At 49.3% G+C, this 18,049-nt stretch overlaps 1 protein-coding gene across 4 annotated transcripts in view; it reads left to right on the forward strand.

Moving 5' to 3' along the window:
• The window catches only part of Cacna1s (calcium voltage-gated channel subunit alpha1 S), a 61,503-nt gene that overhangs the window by 8,544 nt on the left and 34,910 nt on the right, over nucleotides 1-18,049 (forward strand). For all 4 annotated transcript variants that reach the window (XM_063240291.1, XM_063240292.1, XM_003474847.4 and 1 more), the window contains exons 3-10: nucleotides 7,255-7,394; nucleotides 9,081-9,223; nucleotides 9,387-9,539; nucleotides 11,818-12,023; nucleotides 13,268-13,371; nucleotides 14,792-14,937; nucleotides 15,304-15,385; nucleotides 16,974-17,134. In XM_063240291.1, coding sequence (XP_063096361.1) covers nucleotides 7,255-7,394; nucleotides 9,081-9,223; nucleotides 9,387-9,539; nucleotides 11,818-12,023; nucleotides 13,268-13,371; nucleotides 14,792-14,937; nucleotides 15,304-15,385; nucleotides 16,974-17,134 — 1,135 coding nt within the window. The remainder of the gene's footprint in view (nucleotides 1-7,254; nucleotides 7,395-9,080; nucleotides 9,224-9,386; nucleotides 9,540-11,817; nucleotides 12,024-13,267; nucleotides 13,372-14,791; nucleotides 14,938-15,303; nucleotides 15,386-16,973; nucleotides 17,135-18,049) is intronic.

The following is an 18,049-nucleotide window of genomic DNA, read 5'->3' on the forward strand; positions in this document are numbered from 1 at the left end:
GGCTGGCTCTTTGTGCCCCCTGGGAGCCATCCTTCTCCCCACCAAAAAGGCTCTGCTCCTAACTGGCACTGTGAACATCCCCCTACCTGTGCCCCTTCGCATCAGGGCAGGAGTGTGCACACAGCAGTCTATGTAATAATAATATTATTAGAATAATATTATTATAATAATATAATATTATTATAAGTCTATGTAATAATAATATTATTACACAGCAGCTAAGGCCCTGGAAGACCCCAGAGCTGAGCCGCGCTGTGCAGTTTTTAAGAGGGAAAAGCACAGAGCTTGCAAATCAAACACACTAGACCCTTGTTAGCAGCTCCCGAACCTCTCTGCACAGGACCTGCAGTATCTACACATTAGGACAGAGACCGAGGAGTGAGACAGCTCATGTCCAGCCTGGCCGGCGTTGCAGGATGGAAACTCATTCCTCCTTTCCCCTCCAGCACCCACAGCTCAAGTCACATGAAGCCAGAGCTTAAGCCTGATCTGCAGTGACAGCTCCCAGGGTCCAGGTTTTGGTAGGCTGTGTCAAATGCATCCAGGTGTTCCAGGCATGATTTCTCTCTGCCTAACAGAGCATGGAGGTTGAGACTATGGAGTCTGGAACCAGACTGTCTGTATACATATAGCTCTGCCACTTTATAGCTATGTGATCTTGGAGAAATTATTTGACCTCTCTGGGCTTCAATTTCCTCATCTGTAAAATGGGAGTAAGAATATTTACTATACAGGGCTTTGGTGAGAAGTAGACATATATATATGCATAGAAATAGGGTCTAACATGGTAGGGAGTGCTTAAGACTCAGCCATTATCATCACTATTACCCAGAGCAGTGCTGGTGCCCCACTGCTGCCCGGGTTGGACTCTGTCTTCCCCTCTCTTCCCTACTTGCCCCCAAGTACACGGTTCCTTCCTGTGACTTTCAGGCCTCTGTCTCCCTGTCCACACAGCACTGGCACATGAGGCGCCCTCGGACCCGAGGACATGGGTACCCAGTGTGGAAAGAGGAAAGAGAGAATGAAGGTCCCGCCAAGCAGGCAGAATGGCAGGAGAGACCCACCAAGTCAGGTCCCTTGGGGAAGGGTTCATCCAGCTAAATATAGCTCCTTTCCTCACTCAACAGGTCACTTTCCAAACCTGGAGGCTGAGGGCTTGGGGAGACGCTGGGCCTTGGGCTCTTGGAGAGCAGTGTGGCAGCCATGGCCAGCACACCAAGCTGGCTAAACGGAAAGACAGGGTCCAGGCTGGCAGGTGGGAGGGGAGCCCATAGCCCAGGGCACCTCAATGCCCTCAAGTCTCACTCTCTTCATCTGCCAAATAGGAAAAATATTTTAGCAAGTCCCAACCTCCATCCACATCAGGGTGAGCAAAAAATGTGGTGTTTCCCTATGAACTCACTTCATTTGGGCTCCAAGCTATCGCCTGTCACCCCTGGAACACAGGAGCTCCCACTGGCAGCTGTGGTAACCCTACCTGCCCTAGGAGGGGGTCCTGTGTCCTGGCAGTGCCAGGTCATGAGGGTCACAGGCCTTCTCTGCCCTCAGTGGGAGAAGGATCCTAGCACGGTGGACCTGTTTTCCTAAGGGCCTCAGCTCCTTCCTTCCCGCAAAGATCCGACCCTTCCTGAGGGCACTGTGAGTACCACCCTTGAGATCTCTGGCCCTGAGGAAAATCATAGGCTTTAGAAAACAAAAGCCAGGGGCCCTGACCTGCCCTCTGCTTCAGGGAATCCAGGAACTAAACAGTCATCACCATTGTTAAGGGGTCTTTTGATGGTTGACCTTGTCCAGCCTGCTTGAGTACCTGCTAGGAGGCCCAAGAAGTAAAGGGACACACAGGGGCATCTGTGGGAGATCTCCCCTCCACATTCCCCTGAATGGTCGCTAGTACCTACCCTCTTCCTCCCACCAGGAAGCCCCTCTTTGCCTGCTTGGAACAAGTATGTGATAACTAAGAAAGCACCCGGACAATCTCTTGCAGCAGCAGGATTCATGTCTGTGCAGGGCACATCCCTGGACCCTAAGAAAGGAGACTTTTCAGGTTCAGGGATGGGGCAGGAGTGCTGTGGCAGTGACTTTATAGCCACTCTGATGCTTTTGCTGGCTTCTATCAGCCCTGTTAAGGTTCCTCCTATGGGCTCTTTAGATCTAGAGCCCTCCAGAGGGGACATGGGTGACCCAGAGATGGGAGTCCAGAGCAGGCTATAGTGTTAGGAGCAAGGACACAGGCAGAGGAAGGAGGTGTGGTGGCAGCTGTCACTCTGGGCCAGACAGTGCTGGGCAGGTCCCTCTGGAGGGCAGCTCAGGCAGCCCCCGCCATCTCCCACAAGCCCAAAGCACAACAGAGTGAGGGGAGCAGTGGGAACTGGCTGACCTTGGAGAGAAGAACAGATGCAGTGGGAGGGTGAAGGCTTCAGCCAGGGGCTTGGGGAGGGCCTGTGTCAGGCCAGGGGGTCAGGATTACACGCAACGTACCCCCAGCCTAGGGTGGCTCCAGGGGGCTCTGGCTGGAGGCCTGTACACGGAGAGTTGGTGATGAGGCTCTTGGAGGAAACAGTGAGGAGACTCAGCCCACACAGTCAGGAGAGCTACTGGTCCTCCCTAACCTCTGGAAGTCAGGACTCAACATAGGCATTGTTTCTCCTGCCCCGGTGTCAGGAGAGCCTCAGGGTGCCCCTGCTTTTGCAGTGTGTTGCAGTAGAAAACACAACTTCCCAGCATTCATGTACTCAACCAACCTATCTTGAGTACCTGTGTGCCTAGCAGTCTGATGCATTCTAGAGCAGCGCTTCCCAGAGGCCAGTCTGCAGGGAAAGATCAGTTTATTGTTTTTAACATCCATTTGCCCTGGACTGATGATATGCGGCTCCTCGGGATGTATCATTTCACAGCTTGTGCCAAGTGAGACTTACCAAGTGACTCTGACAGACTCAGATCTGACTGTAATTCACCCGTGAGCTTGGAAGCTGCTGGAAATTGCAGTGAAACTCTAAAACTCATTCCTGCTTATACAATACTTGTTCCACCTCAGAGCGATAATATAAGCCTGAGGACCCAGCCCAGCCTGGTCTGCATCTTGGATGATGACGTCAGAAGATACTGATTCATTCATTGTCACCAACATTGATATGTCAGGCACAGTTCCAGATGCAGATGATGTAGCAGAGAACAAAGCAACTCCCTGACCTCATAAACCTGATAATAGGTCTGCAGATACAGTCCATGTAAATAGGTAGCAAGCCAGGTCTCAGCAACGGCTGAAAAGAAAAATAGTGCAATATAAGGAATATATATGGAGGAGAGGGTGGCCGGGCAGGTCTCAGTAAAAAGCTGACATTCAAGTATCGGAAAGAAGAGAGCAAGCATGTGGGTGTATCTGGGGAGCCTCGTAGGGGAGATAACAAGGGGGAAATCTCTGAGTCTGGAATTTTTGAACTGATGCAGGGGATCCTGTGCCCAGGGTGGGCAGTGGAATCATCAGCAGGGACTGTTTCAACCCCCCCCCCCAGAAGCTCTCAGAAGTCTTCTGAGGGGGTACTCTGGCCTCCATACCCAAATACTGTCCATGATGGGGCACCACCCCACCTCACCTGTTCTTGGGGCAGAAAACCCACCGGGAATCCTCACAGTTAAAATGATGCGTGAGGAAGACTTGACCTCCAGGGGGCTGCAGCTAGACAGTGGGCAGCGAAGAGCCGCACAGTGCCCGAAAAGTGTAGAAGACTCGAGGGGCAAATTCTTCTGTGGGAAGTCAGAGGGGTTTTATGAGATGAAAGGTCAACTGGGTAGCATGCCTTGAGGACTCTCTAAACAGAGGGCCCAGCTGAGTAGAGGGTCAAAGGTTGGGACCACTGGGTGACCTGAAAGTTATGCTACTTGACAGGAAGTTGGCCAGTGGGCCAGGAGTGAGGCCAGACAGGTGTAGGTCAGCAGTCATGTTGCATAGTGGAGGGTCTTGCATAGCATCTTGCAAGAAGAGAGCATGTAGACTTGCCTGGTGATCCCTGGAGCAATTGTAAACTAGCAGTGGAGGTTGTCGCCATGTCCTTGTGGAGAAGGGGCTGGCGGAGGATGCTGAAGGCAGCAGGTGACTGCAGATGACACAGGGGACTAAGGGCAGCTGCAGCGTGGACGGGGAGGAGATACCGCAGGTGTTGGGGTAGGAAGGTCTGGACCTGGTGAGCAGTGGTACCCAAGTTCAGAAAGCCCCCTGGGAACTGGTGTAGACAAATGGGTGCCACTGGGCTGGGCAGGGACAGGTGAGGAAGAGAAAGTATTTCCTGTTGGCCCTGAGAATGCTCAAAGATGGCGCTTGCAGCTGCTTACCCCCAGATAACTCAAAGATTACAGCTCTAACTTTACCACCAAAGTGTACCACAAAATATCTCACTATTATTATTATTTTTACATTGCTCTTACATCAATCATTTGGGAAATAAAAGACATTCTATTTATAGTGCTCTGTTTTTAGTAGTGGTATTTCTCTTTCCAAAATACACTAATTTTTGATCACTGAAAATGAACTCTGGCATGAGCTGCAATTTTTTTTATGGGAAATGGATGAAAGGGAAGAGAGGTTCATGTCCAAGCATGTTGAGTTTAAGGTCCAGTGGTGTGAAACCCTGATAAGTCACCTTCGAACATGATGTCATGTGGCAGCTCTGTGGAAGCCAACAGAGCACAGTGGAGGCAAAAACAGCCCTCACCAGGGCCTGGGTATCTGTGATTTACAGAATATCTGTCTCATGTCAGGCAATGGTAAACACTTCCTTACAGACACCATTCCACCCTGGAGACCTCTCTTCAAGGTAATTTTTGTTGACTCAGTCCTGAGAGCTTCCTTCAGACCAGGAAAGTGAGGTTCACAGAAGCCTAGAAACTAGCATGCCTTGAGGACTCTCTAAACAGAGGGCCCAGATGAGTAGAGGGTCAAAGGTTGGGACCACTGGGTGACCTGAAAGTTATGCTACTTGACAGGAAGTTGGCCAGTGGGCCAAAAAACAAACACACAAAAAAACAGCCAATGAGAATCTTTCTGTTATATGCCTACTGCCTCTGTCCACCAATGGCAACCTCTCAAGGGTTTCGAAAGAAATGTGGGGCTTTGGAAAATTCATGACTTTGATCTTGGGGAGACAGCCAGGCCTTGCCCAGGAATCAGGTCGTGAGCTTAATAAATAAGAGTGGAATGAATATGATCCCTCATCCCTCTGTGCTTGACACATGCCATGAGGCTAACGCAGTGTAACATTGTGATCCTGTCCCACGGCACAAGAATGGACATCTTCCTCTTCCACATCGTTCAGGCAAAGGCCATATCTCACATGCGTGCGGACTTGTGCACACACACTTCCTATAGTAGTGGACTGTCACTCCAGGCACTTCAGAATAGCCAGTATCAAGGATGGCAAAGAGTACTGGGCCTTGGAGCTGATTGTGGAAGAACCCCAGTGACTGTATTGGAGGCCCACAGTCCCTGAGAAACTTTCTCTGCAGCTAGTGGAAATGGACAGACAGTGGCAGGTGCAGGCTGCCCTCTGGTGTGCATGGCTGGCTCCTGGCCTGGGAGCATGGCAGCTATTCCAAGTTCTGTTTTCCCTTCCCTTTTCTTTCCCTCCCTTCCCAACTTCAGCCTGTTCCCTTGGGATGCAGCAACCTAAACATTTATGCCTGATTTTACTTCCCTGTCCACCCTTTGCCTTGGCAATGGACCTGTCAGGACCTCCCCATGCAGTCTCATGGCATGGAGTAGATTGCCCCATATTGCCCACATGATGCTGAGTCCAGCCTCTATTAAAAATCCCCTTAGGGGCTGGGGATTTAGCTCAGCGGCATAAGCACCTGCCTTGCAAGCAGGTGGTCGTGAGTTCGATCCACGGTACCGATAAAAAAAAACAAAAAGATTTTTTAAAAAATCCCCTTAGCAGAAGGCTGTGGCTTTGCATTTTAATTATTATGTAACGTTTCTGGAAGGAGGAGAAAGCTCTGCAATTACACATTGGTAGAAAGAAAGAGGGCTGAGTTTAAGAAAAGCAGGCCTAGTTTGTGCATTCCTCACTTTTCCCTTCCACAAGAAGGAAAATACATACTTTAGGGTAATTCTCTGAATAGCTTGTTTGAGTCTGCCAGGGTCACATCCCTAGTAAAGAGCCCTTTGAAGATCACTTCTTTTGCCTCCTACAACTATGCCCTGGGGAGTAAAAAAAAAAAAAAAAATCACCTCCCAGATCATTCATAGAGTAGCCAGTTCTTCTTCTGGCTCTGCCAGCAAAGGAACTGTGAGCCTCAGTGTGAGTCAGGTCCTGTAGCTCCCTGGTGGGGAGAAGCCCTGGGGTACTGGGGAGACCTGGAAACAGAGCTGCAGGAGTTGCCAAACCAGGGTTCAGATGGCTGCTGGGAGAGCAGTTTCAGCGTGGAGTCCTGACAGAAGGGCCCTGGTTCCCCAGTTAGAAATAGCTCTTGCCTGGGCCCAGAAGAGAGGAAGGTGCCCCAAGGAGCAGGCTACCCAGGGGCAGTTGTCTGGGGTGCAGCAGGGCTCTCTGAGAGCTCAGCCTCTTCCCTGTGGAGACATGCTCAGTGCACCACACATTCAAATCACCCTGCCTAGCAGGTTCTGCCTGCAGGCAGCCAATGTAGGCCCAGAGGTAGGGTCAGGGAGGGCAAATGAATTAAAAGGCAAGATCCTGACCAGCAAAGAGGGTCATCTGGAGTCCCGAGCCCTCTAGATGGTGGCAGAAGAAAGATGTTCAAACCATAAACTGTCTGGGGTACTTCATCGTGGAGACCACCCCGGATCATTGATTTATTTGTCCAATCCTAGACCCTGGAAGTAGAGGAGTAAAAAAAGAAAGGACAAATCTCTCCTATACTTTAATAGTTTATATTCTAATGTTGGTATTAGGGACTGAAACCAGGGAGAACTGAACTGTATCCTCAGTCCTTTTTATTTTGAGACAGGACCTCAGTTGCCCAGAGTGACCTCAAACTTGTGATCCTTCTGCCTCAGCCTCCCATGTAGCTGGGATTCATAGGGCAGGGGACAACTTTTGAGTAATGACCAGTTGGAATTGAGGGAACCTGCAACTGAGAATGTGAGGTGCTGGGAGGAGGGGTCTTCTCCGAGGGAGCAGCACACCTGACTTAGCTGCGCGGAGGGACAGGGGAACCCAGCATGGCTGGAGGGAGAGCAAGATGGGCTGGGGGTCACTGGGCATGAGCAGAGAAGAGGTGTGACCATGTTGGCTTCCACAGGAGAAACTGGAGTATTTCTTCCTCATCGTCTTCTCCATTGAAGCTGCCATGAAGATCATCGCCTATGGCTTTCTGTTCCACCAAGACGCCTACCTGCGTAGCGGCTGGAATGTGTTGGACTTCATCATAGTCTTCCTGGGGTGAGGCTTGGCAGGAGGTGGGGAACTGGAGTCAGATGCACCCTGAAGATTTGGCACCCCCCAATGCCAGCATCCTGGGGTAGTGGGGAGCTCTAGAACTGTGCTAGCCATGCCAGGAAGTGGCCTCCCTTAGAGCCCAGCTTCTGTTAGAGGCCGTCCTGGGTGCCTTCACCGTGGGTGGGGAGGGAAACGCTGCTTCCTGCCACCTGCCAGCCTGTGCCACACCCCTCCCAGCAAGGTGCTGTCAGTACCTTTATCCTCTTCTCTTCAGTTCCATGGAGATGATGTGGGTTCCACCGGCCACAGTTCCCAGGCCTCACCTTTCTTAGACCTTGTTCTTAGTTCACTCACTCTCCATATACCTGCATTGTGCACCTGTTGTTTGGATTCACGAAAATGGACATTTAGCAGCCTGCGATAGTGTCCCTGGCTGCCATAACAAGGTTCCACTCACTGCAGGCTTAAACAGTGCAGATTGATTTTTCTTGGGGCCCCAGAGTTGGTAGTCCAAGGGCAAGGTGCAGGAAGGTTTGATTTCCCCTGAGGCTCCTCTCCTTGGCTTGCAGATGGCTTGCATACTTCTCCCTGCATCTCAACTTGGTCTTTTATGCACATCCTGGTGTCTGTGTGTGCCAGGTTTTCTCTTAAAAGGACAGCAGTCAAATTGGGTTAGGGCCTGCCTTGATGAACCCATTAACTTAATCACCTCTTTAAAGACCTGATCTCTAGAGACAATACACTCAGAAATATATCGGAGGTTAGTTAATAAACATATGAATTTTGTTTAGCCTGTAAAAGTCCCATCAGCAGCCACCACTGAGCATTTACCAGTGCTGTCCATGTAACATCTCACCGAATTCTCCTAACAGTCCTTCTGCTTTCTCTATTTTATGGCTAAGGAAGCTCAGGGACAGAGAAGTCAAGCAACCTGCAAGGGTCAAACAGCTAGCCAGCAGCATTCAAAACAAGGCAGTCTTGGTTCCCGTGGCTGTATTCTTCACTACTGTGATGTTCTTCAGTTGAGCAGCTGCTATAGTGGCTATCTGCTGATTATCCAGGGCTGCTCTCAGCACCAGGAGAGAAACAGAAGAATTCTGTGACAGCCTCTGTCCTAGTGAGCTGGCCTGGTTGGAAGCCAAGACAAACCCTGCAGAATAGACTCAGAGCATAGTGCTGCACAGTGCTTCACACCAGTGTGTCCCCAGTGTCAGAAGAAGGACTCACAGAGGACTGAGGAGAATGTCAGAGGATAGCAGAGTTCTGAGTGACTTGAGAGGAGGCGGACAGGGAGGGGGACAAGGGAAGGGTGTCAGCAGAGAGTCTGTGCGAGGAAAGGGCCAAGGAGGAGCTGCCCTGGGCTCTCTTTTCTAGTCACCACTGAGCGTGGAACTGGCCAGTGCCCTTCCACTCACCACTGGTGCACTCAGTCTCGGCCCCTGAACTGCCCCTGCGCACATGACCCACAAACTCCCTTGAGCATCCCGAATGGATGTCACAAATGGATCCCAACAGTTTTTATAGAGTCTGAATTTGGCTTCAAAATCCTTTCAAATAAAATTCTCCAGACAGGCAGGACTGAATCATCAGAGTTAGCAGATGGCAAACTGTATTTACAATCTGCTCCAGGTCCCCTCTCATTGCTGCTTCTCTCCAGCCCGTGTCCTCTTCTCTCCGTGTTCTCTCCAGGGTCTTCACCGTGATTCTGGAACAGGTTAACATCATCCAGAGCAACACAGCCCCCATGAGCAGCAAAGGAGCTGGCTTGGACGTCAAGGCGCTGAGAGCCTTCCGCGTGCTCAGACCGCTCCGGCTGGTGTCGGGAGTGCCCAGTAGGTGGCGCTGCCTCTGTAGACTCCTTCCTTTGGTCACAGCCTATTCCCTTGTTCCTCCATCTTGGTGCCCCAGAAACTTTCTATGATTTAGAGAGAGGGAGGGCCACGAGACAAAGAGGGAAGATGACGCCTCTTTCCCTGTCCTTGCCCTCCATGGCAGGCCTGCAGGTGGTCCTCAACTCCATCTTCAAGGCCATGCTCCCCCTGTTCCACATCGCCTTGCTCGTCCTCTTCATGGTCATCATCTATGCCATCATTGGGTTGGAACTCTTCAAGGGCAAGATGCACAAGACCTGCTACTTCATTGGGACAGGTGAGCCTTGACCATAGAATGGGAGGGGACCAAGGACAACTCAGAAGGCGGGATCAGCTAGTGAAAAAGCCCTGGGCCAGGTCATTGCCCCCTTCCCTGATGACTGTGCAAGTGGGTTTCTCAAGACATAGAGTCGTTGACCGAAAGATAGTTTTGCCAGAGTCTGTGATCAAGGAGTGTGGCACAGGCCACATCTTGTTTTGAAACATTCACCACCCACCCGCAGCCCCTGTCTCCCTGCATAGGATATGGTGTCTTCCAGGCTTTCTCAGCCACTTGTGGATAGACATGCAAGCCTGGGAGAGGCTTGAATTTGTTTTCCTACTTTCCTGTTAACTACAGCTTTAGCTCTAGTCTGAGCTGCTCCACTCTAAGGAGCCCACAGGGTCTGAATAATATCTCAGGAAAGCACCCACGGCCAATGGGTTATTTGTTGGGTTGACAGAAGGAGTCTTAAGGTGAAGCCCAGGGAGAATGAAGGGAAATTCTAAACCAGGTGTTCTCAAAGTTTTAGCTTCAGGATCCCTTTACACTCTTACAAAATACTGAGGACCCAAGAGCTTTTGCGTATCTAGGCTTGGTCTATTAATATTCATGCTATTAGAAAGGAAAACCGAGACAAATATCATGATGTTATTTATTTATTTATTTTTGCATTACCAAGCACTACCAGGCTTCTAGATCCTCACAAATGCTAGGCAAAACTGTACTAGTGAGCTACATCCCCAGCCCTTTTTAAAATATAATTAGAAACAAGGTCTCTCTCAATTACCCAGGCAGGCCTAAAACGTGTGATCCTCCTGCCTCAGCCTCCCAAACAGATGAAATTACAGTCTTGTGTCACCATGTCTGGCTTATTAATTCATTTTTAAGGAAAAGAAATAAACCCATGACATGAGAACCGTGAGTAATATATTTTATGAAAAAGAACTCTATTTTCTAAAATTCAAAGTATTTAGTGAGAAGGGTGGAAGTGTTTTGCATCCTTTGCAAACCCCTTGAATGGTTGGCTTAATAAAATCCCCAGGACCATAAGCATCACAGGCCATGTACAATGCCACTCTGTACTTATAGAGAGAATGAGACAGCTTAATGAAGGTAGATTTGAGAACGTGGATCCCCCAGGAGGATCTCCACACCTCACCCCAAGCTCCCTGCTCCATGTGGACAGCAGCGTGCTGGGCCTCAGCCTGGCCTCTGCCCCTCTTGCCCCCAGAGTGGCTCACACTGAGGCCTGCAGAGAACCGAAGGGGGTGCAGGAAAGAGGAGACCTCCTCGAGGATGAGCCTCCCCCAAAGGAACCCAACTCACCACAGTGCACCTGAGATGCTACTGGCTTCCTCATGCCCACTGGTACAACGAAACAATCAGTCGGTGGGCCAAGCCAGTTTAAAGATGAAAAACTGACAAAACTCTCAGCTGGTAGCCTCCTAGCCTCTCATTTCAGCCTCTTCCCATCACCAAAGCAGTTGGTGGACTCCACAACCAGCATACTAGGCTAGTAGGAAGAGGCCTTCTCTCTCAAGTTTCCATTCAATTTTGGAAGTCTCACCAATTTCTCATGAGGGCCTGGAAAGTCCTAGGCCACAGCACTGAAAAGCCCATGTCAGACTGGGGCTGCTGACTGTGTGGTTCCAGGAGTCATATGTGCCCCCTAATCCCACCTGCAGAGCACTGGGCCCACGTGGTAAACACAGGTAAGGAAGGGCACTCAGTTCTGATGAGCTACTTACCTTTGAACTCAAAAGGAGACAGTTAATGTCCTAAGATAAAAGGAGATCCGGATGTCTTTGAAGTTGTAGAATTTTGGAGACAATAAAAGTGCCATCCAGGAAGAAGTGACGTCCAAGCCAAGGCCTGTGGGCAGCTCCCTAGTGCAGACCCCTGCTCTGCAGCCTATGTGTCTTACACCCCATTTGAGTGCCTGCATTTCAGCCCTGGACACAACTCTGTCCAAGCACACAAGCCTCCTGACCTGGCTCCACTCTGGCCTGGCTGCTCAATGAGCCTAAAAGCCACTCTCCTGTCACTCCAGGTTCCCAGGTAACAGTAGCACAATTAACCGGAGCACCTGGCTCTCCAGAGCCATCCACTCACTGCCGGCTGGGCCCCAGGGTTCCGTCTGTGCTAACACTGCTTGCCCTGGGAAGCAGCCTTTTACATTTTCATTTTCACCAGAGTGCATCTTCATTTTGTTAAACTGCAGCTGAGCACGTTTTCTTCTGTCCTTGTCTATCCACAAACATGGTCTGATGCTGGCTCTACCTTCTGCCTCCAGATATCGTGGCCACGGTGGAGAATGAAAAACCATCGCCCTGTGCCAGGACAGGTTCTGGGCGCCCGTGTACCATCAATGGCAGTGAGTGCCGGGGTGGATGGCCGGGACCCAACCATGGCATCACCCACTTTGACAACTTTGGCTTCTCCATGCTCACCGTGTACCAGTGCATCACCATGGAGGGCTGGACTGACGTCCTTTACTGGGTGAGTCGGGGCCTGGGCCTGCAGAACTATCCCCCTACCCACAGGCTTGCTGGGGAGTGGGCAGGGGCTGGAGGGGCTGGAGTGTCTGGGCACCGATATGGGGTGCATGGCCTCCCTGTCCATGAATGTCATCTCGGCATCATTTGGTGTAGTTCCCATGGTACGACCTGTCTGTGCAGGACAGAAGAGGGTGGGTGAGGAATTGAAGCCAGGAGCTCCACAAGTCCAGTCTCAACCTCTAACTTGTCCCTAAGCCTGTGTGTGACTCTTTTGATGAGACAGATGAAGGGCTTTCACCTTTCCATTCAGCAGTGTTGATTTCCCTATAAATATTAGAGTGTCGCAGTCTCCTCATCTATAACATAAGGATAATAATACTTCCCACATTATATAGGAAGTGGGCAGATTCACTGAGTTCCAACAGTGCTTTAGCACATCTCAACACTCTAGAAGAGTTTTCCTGGTGAGATGTATTAGTTATTTGGTGTTTATTAAGAGCTAGATTGTATTTTCTTACTTAATTCTCCATCAATAGATGACATTGATACCTTTTTCCAGATTAAAAAAAAGTGAGGCTCGAGGTTAAATAATGTACCCACAATTTTGAGCATAATGACTAGTAGAGCCAAGAATTGAACTCTAATTTATCTGGCTCCAACCCAGAATGCTTCGTGGCACTGACTATGGGGGTAAATTGTAAAGCTGTCAAATGCTTTGCAAATGTAAAGCCTTCTGAGGAATATTTATTTCTTACGCATTTATATTAGAGAAACAGATTATTAAACATGTCAAAGGAATGTCACACATGTTATTTCACCTCTGCTACAAGCCTTTGAGGAAAGCGCACACATCATTATCCTCATCAGACAGACAGGATGCTGCTCAGAGACATTAGGCAACTTGTCTGAGCCACAGAGGATTTTCGTTATGGAAAATCTTGTCTGTAAAGAAACAAGCTGGGGAAGTGTCCATGCAGAGTCCAGTCCAGGAGGCAAATGGGAAATGCTCTTGATTGGAGGGAAAATGGGCCGGTCCAGGCCAAGCCAGGTAGACTAAATGTCTACCAAGGACCTTAACTAGGAGGCCCTTCCAGCCCAGATTCAGGTCCTCAGGCTAGCAAAGGTCTCCCTGCTGCCCCAAGTGGTCTCTCTCCCTAAGGTTGGGTGGAGTCTGAGTGAACAGAATTGGGGAGAGGAACTGAACCTTCAGTCAGAGGATGGAGCTCACACCTTTGCCTTGACCAGGTCAATGATGCCATTGGGAATGAGTGGCCCTGGATCTATTTTGTCACCCTCATTCTGCTGGGATCCTTCTTCATTCTCAACCTGGTGCTGGGCGTCCTGAGTGGGTAAGGATGTTTAGAGGCAGCTGCAGGGAGAAGGAGGAGGAGGGGGATGAAGAGAGAGGAGCAGAGCAAGATAGATGGATATGGATTAGGCTGGAGGCTCTTCCCTGGGCTCCCCTTTAGCCCAACTGAGCCAAGGGCACCTCTTCTGCCTTAGCAAGCAAATGATAGAAGATGCAGGAAGGGCCTTAGGACTTAATAGTTCTCCCTTGTTCTCTTCAAGCCGTCTTTTGTTCTTCTTTCTGTCCTGAATAACGACCCGGAGATCCCAGCCTCCTACCCCTAGGTATTTCTAAGTTGCTGTTCATGGCATAGCCTCTGGTTAAGCAGACAGACTCTGGAACGAGACTACTTGCTTTGTCTAGTTACCTAACCTCTCAGTACCTCAGTTTCCATATCTGTCAAATAGGAATAGGTTCCTTGCTTATTTCATAGGCTTGTTTTGAAGATTAAAAGTTAACACACCCAAAGTACTCAGAACAGACTGCTGCACAAAAAGCACTAAGCAGTAGCAGGTGTTATTAGTGAGCGCTGTTCTCTCTGGGCCAACCCCCCTGCCATGTTCCTACCCCAAACCTGCTGAAGAGACTAACAGTAGACATCGCTTCCCTTCCCTGTGGGGATCAACCCACCCCAGAAGCTTCCCCTCAGACAGTGTGGAGAGAATTCTGGGCGTATGAAGTTGGTTAGGAGAAATTTATCTTTATTTCTTATACTGTCACTGGAAATTGAGCATTTCCTTTATCAATGATCACAGGTGACAAATCACAGTGATACTAGCAGTGGCCTGCCAGGGCAAGGTGACAGCCTAGTGAGCAGACCCTGCTGCCTTTGAGTCTGTCTCAGAGCCAGGACTGCTATTCTCCTCTCCGAGGAGCAGCAGGCTCTACCCGCTGCCCCAGGGCTGCCCTCTGCTGGCCTGAAGGTGTCCCCCTGGCCCATGGTCCTTTCTTGAGCTCTTCAGCCTGGCTTCTAGCCCCAGAAATTCCTCCAGGCCTTAGGACTATAAACAGAAATGATTTCCAAGGTAGTTTAAAATGTCAGGTGGTATGGCAGTGTGAGGCTCCATTGCCAACAGAGCAAGGCACTATCTTGTCACTGACCCCTCGACAGCCAAAGGTAAAGGAGGAGAAAAGAAAATAAGTAGGAGAACTAAGTAGGAGAAAAGAAAATAAATGAGGAGAAAGAAATTAGAGGGCCAGAGAAGTCCCCAGTGTGTGCTGGAGGATGGACATGGGTGAGGGGGAGTGAGAGGGGCCTACCCCTCAGTTGCCTTGAGGGGCACCTGGACCCCAGGCAACATCCTGAGCTACAAGGGGCAAATCAAGCCCCAAAGTGTGCCTTCCTTGTCCCTGGGAAGCTCAGTTCTCCCCTGCCCCTCTTTCCTCTTCTGTTTCTTCCTGGTCTCCCTGTCACCCTTCAGAGAATTCACCAAGGAGCGGGAGAAAGCCAAGTCCAGGGGAACCTTCCAAAAGCTCCGGGAGAAGCAGCAGCTGGAGGAGGACCTCCGGGGCTACATGAGCTGGATCACACAGGGCGAGGTCATGGATGTGGAGGATCTGCGAGAAGGTTTGGGTCTGAAGCCATGATCAGCAGCCCACTCCCCACTGCTGAGCCGCACCTTGCATTTGGCTCCATGGGGAGCACAATCCCATTTAACCCTCCAAAAGCCTAGCAGCCCTTTGAGCAGGTATAACATTTGCCCTTAGAGAGCGATGATGCCCCTGAAACCTTACATTTGCGGATGTTAGGATCTAGATGTGCCAAGCTCTTCCTAAACTGTTGTGCAGCTGACCCTCGGTGGCCCATCTCTGCAGGTGTGGGTTTATCACCTCTCGGGAAAGAACAGAAGGTTAGGGACCACTGCCACAGGTGTCCTTTCCAGGGGTCATTAATCCAGGGCTGGCTAACTATATACATCTGTCCTGTCCCCAGGGAAGCTGTCTTTGGATGAAACAGGTTCTGACACAGAGAGCCTGTATGAGATAGAGGGCTTGAACAAAATCATCCAGTTCATGTGAGTATCCACCCATCCCACTGGGGCGTGGGGCTGGAGTCCAGCGCATTACCCTCACGCTAATTTCCAAATCCTTGGACAAAAGGCCTTTCTAAGGAAGTAGGATAGGCCTTACTCTGAGGACTCTGTGAGGGGGCCAGACATTAGGGGATGAACAATCACAGAGGGCCCCAGCAGATGACCTATTTAAACACCTCACAGGGAAGCAAGGAGTATCCCTTAGGACGCCCAGAAAGTGTGGCTTGTGGCTTGTGTTGGTGTGTGTGTGTGTGTGTGTGTGTGTGTGTGTGTGTGTGTGTGTGTGTCTGTGTGTGTCTGTGTGTTTTGAGAGGGTGACTGCCTAGCAGCAGGGGATTTTCCAAAAAGGCTGTAGCCCTGGCAGGAGTCTCGAGACAAGGAAACACTCCACACTGTCTAGTCTTTGCTTTAAGATGAGGGTTTGTTTGATTGATAGGCTGTGTTCTTTTACAAATTCATACATAATTACAGCTTTTAAAAGATCAAACAGTAGAGAAATACATCAAAGAAGAGAAGAAGGCCTTTAGTGCCCTTCAAAGAGAGGTAACCATGGTAACAGCTACACATACATCGCTCTAAGATCCTTTTGGTACTCTCATCCCTCTCTCACACACACATGCATATATGAAGTTTTTGTTTTTGTTTGCATGATGGGGTTGTGTATGTTAGCTACAGTCACTACAGGGACTCAGCACCTAACACATAGGGAGTATTGACAAATGTTTGTTGAATAAATGAATATGATATACATTATCTCATGACATATTTTTACTTAAAATTTATCTACTGAGGATGAATTTTCACACTTGTGTGTACATGTACTATTTGTAAACATACATGCATTTTTGGTATATCTTTGAATATGAAATGCTCCACAGTACACATGCATCAGAATGTGCTTAATCTTTCCCGTTTTGGGCAAAGCATGCATTGCTTCGGGAACAGTCGTACAAAAGTGTGAGCACTTCTGCTGAGCAGAACTGTAGACATGGAATTGCTGGGTGAAGGGACAGATAGATAGTAAACCTTGGTAAATGCTGCCAGATTGCTCACCTAAAAAGCTCCACTAGCAGGGGCTGGGGATTTAGCTCAGCAGGCATAAGCGCCTGCCTTGCAAGCAGGCAGTCATGAGTTCGATCCCTGGTACCGATAAAAAGAAAAAAAGACAAAAAAAAAAAAGCTCCACGAGCTATGAAAGTGCCTTCTCCCCACACCTTCCTGGCTCCTTCTCCAAACCTTATTCAGACTACTTTATAATGGGTAAAATGTGGGTCTCAGCATTGTTTTAATTGAAACCAAAATGTGTGGAGCACTACATTGTTCTGTCTAGCTCTGTGTTAAGGATTTTGCTTACTTTATCTCCTTTAATCACCCTGATCATCATTATCTTCACTCAAATGATAAGGAACTAACAAATGAACTGGACCCCTTACCCTTAGCTTTCTCCATGGGGCTGGAGGGGAGTGTGGGTGATCAGAGGAGGCCCCGCTGGAGTGGGGTGACAGGAAGTGCAGACTGGTAGACCAAGCACGGCAGCACTTGGTCTCTATCTCCCTGTCTCCCCACTAAGACGCCACTGGAGGCAGTGGAACCGCGTCTTTCGCTGGAAATGCCACGACATAGTGAAATCCAAGGTCTTCTACTGGCTGGTGATCCTGATTGTTGCCCTCAACACTCTGTCCATTGCCTCAGAGCACCACAACCAGCCACTCTGGCTGACCCATCTGCAAGGTGAGTCAGAGGGAAAGGCAGGCAGAGGGCACACAGGCCCCAGTGCCAAAAGCTGCCAAAGGCGCCACAAAGTTTGCAGAAGAGATAAATTTTATTTTGACGTTGTTTTCTAGAAACTATTGACTATTAGTGCTGGGTCGTATGGTTTAACCTCTCTTTTGACACTAAGAAAATAGGGACCTCCAAAGATAAAATGGCACACCTAACTTTCCTCCTCTTGATGCTGTTACTCACCAGGAGTAGTGTCAGCAATACATTTGGACAATTATCAGGTGCTTGCCAAGGTGACTGGGCAGATTATTTCATTTAAGATCATTACACATACGATTACCAGAAATTTAGAGTGCCAAGCATCCAAGTTCAATCTACTACAAAAGCAGCAATCTTTCACCAACTATTTCTTGATTGCATACTGTGGGTAAAGCATAGAAAGAAAACTCAGGATATAGGGGCTGGGGATTTAACTCAGTGGCATAAGCACCTTCCTGGCAAATGTGAGGTCATGAGTTTGATCCCTGGTACCACAAAAAAAAAAAAGAAAAAGAAAAAGAAAACTCAGTATATATAGAGAGAAGACGCTCTGCTTCTTCTGAAGGAATATACTTAACCAAAAGGAAGATAAGATATTAATAGTTTCAAGTCTGTTTGAGAAGGACAATGATAGAAACGCAGTAGCAAAGGAGAGTCACAAAAGAGATGTTGAAACTCCAGCATCTGAAAGGCTAAGCAGACAAGATGCAGGTATTCGCGGGTAGGCAGAGATTGCTGTGGGAGGAGCAGTATGTGCAAAGATGTGAAACAGTCCAGGAAACAGTAAATTCGGAGAGTCAGAGCTTAGGGTGGGCTGAAGAGTGGCAGGAGCTGTGTTTGCTCACGGGGGGCCTGTCATAACGTGTTGGAGTTTAACCTTTGGGC

This window comes from Cavia porcellus, unplaced genomic scaffold (assembly GCF_034190915.1).
Source record: "Cavia porcellus strain 051 isolate PalLab524CR breed Dunkin Hartley unplaced genomic scaffold, mCavPor4.1 scaffold_29, whole genome shotgun sequence".
Classification (NCBI taxonomy): Eukaryota; Metazoa; Chordata; class Mammalia; order Rodentia; family Caviidae; genus Cavia; species Cavia porcellus.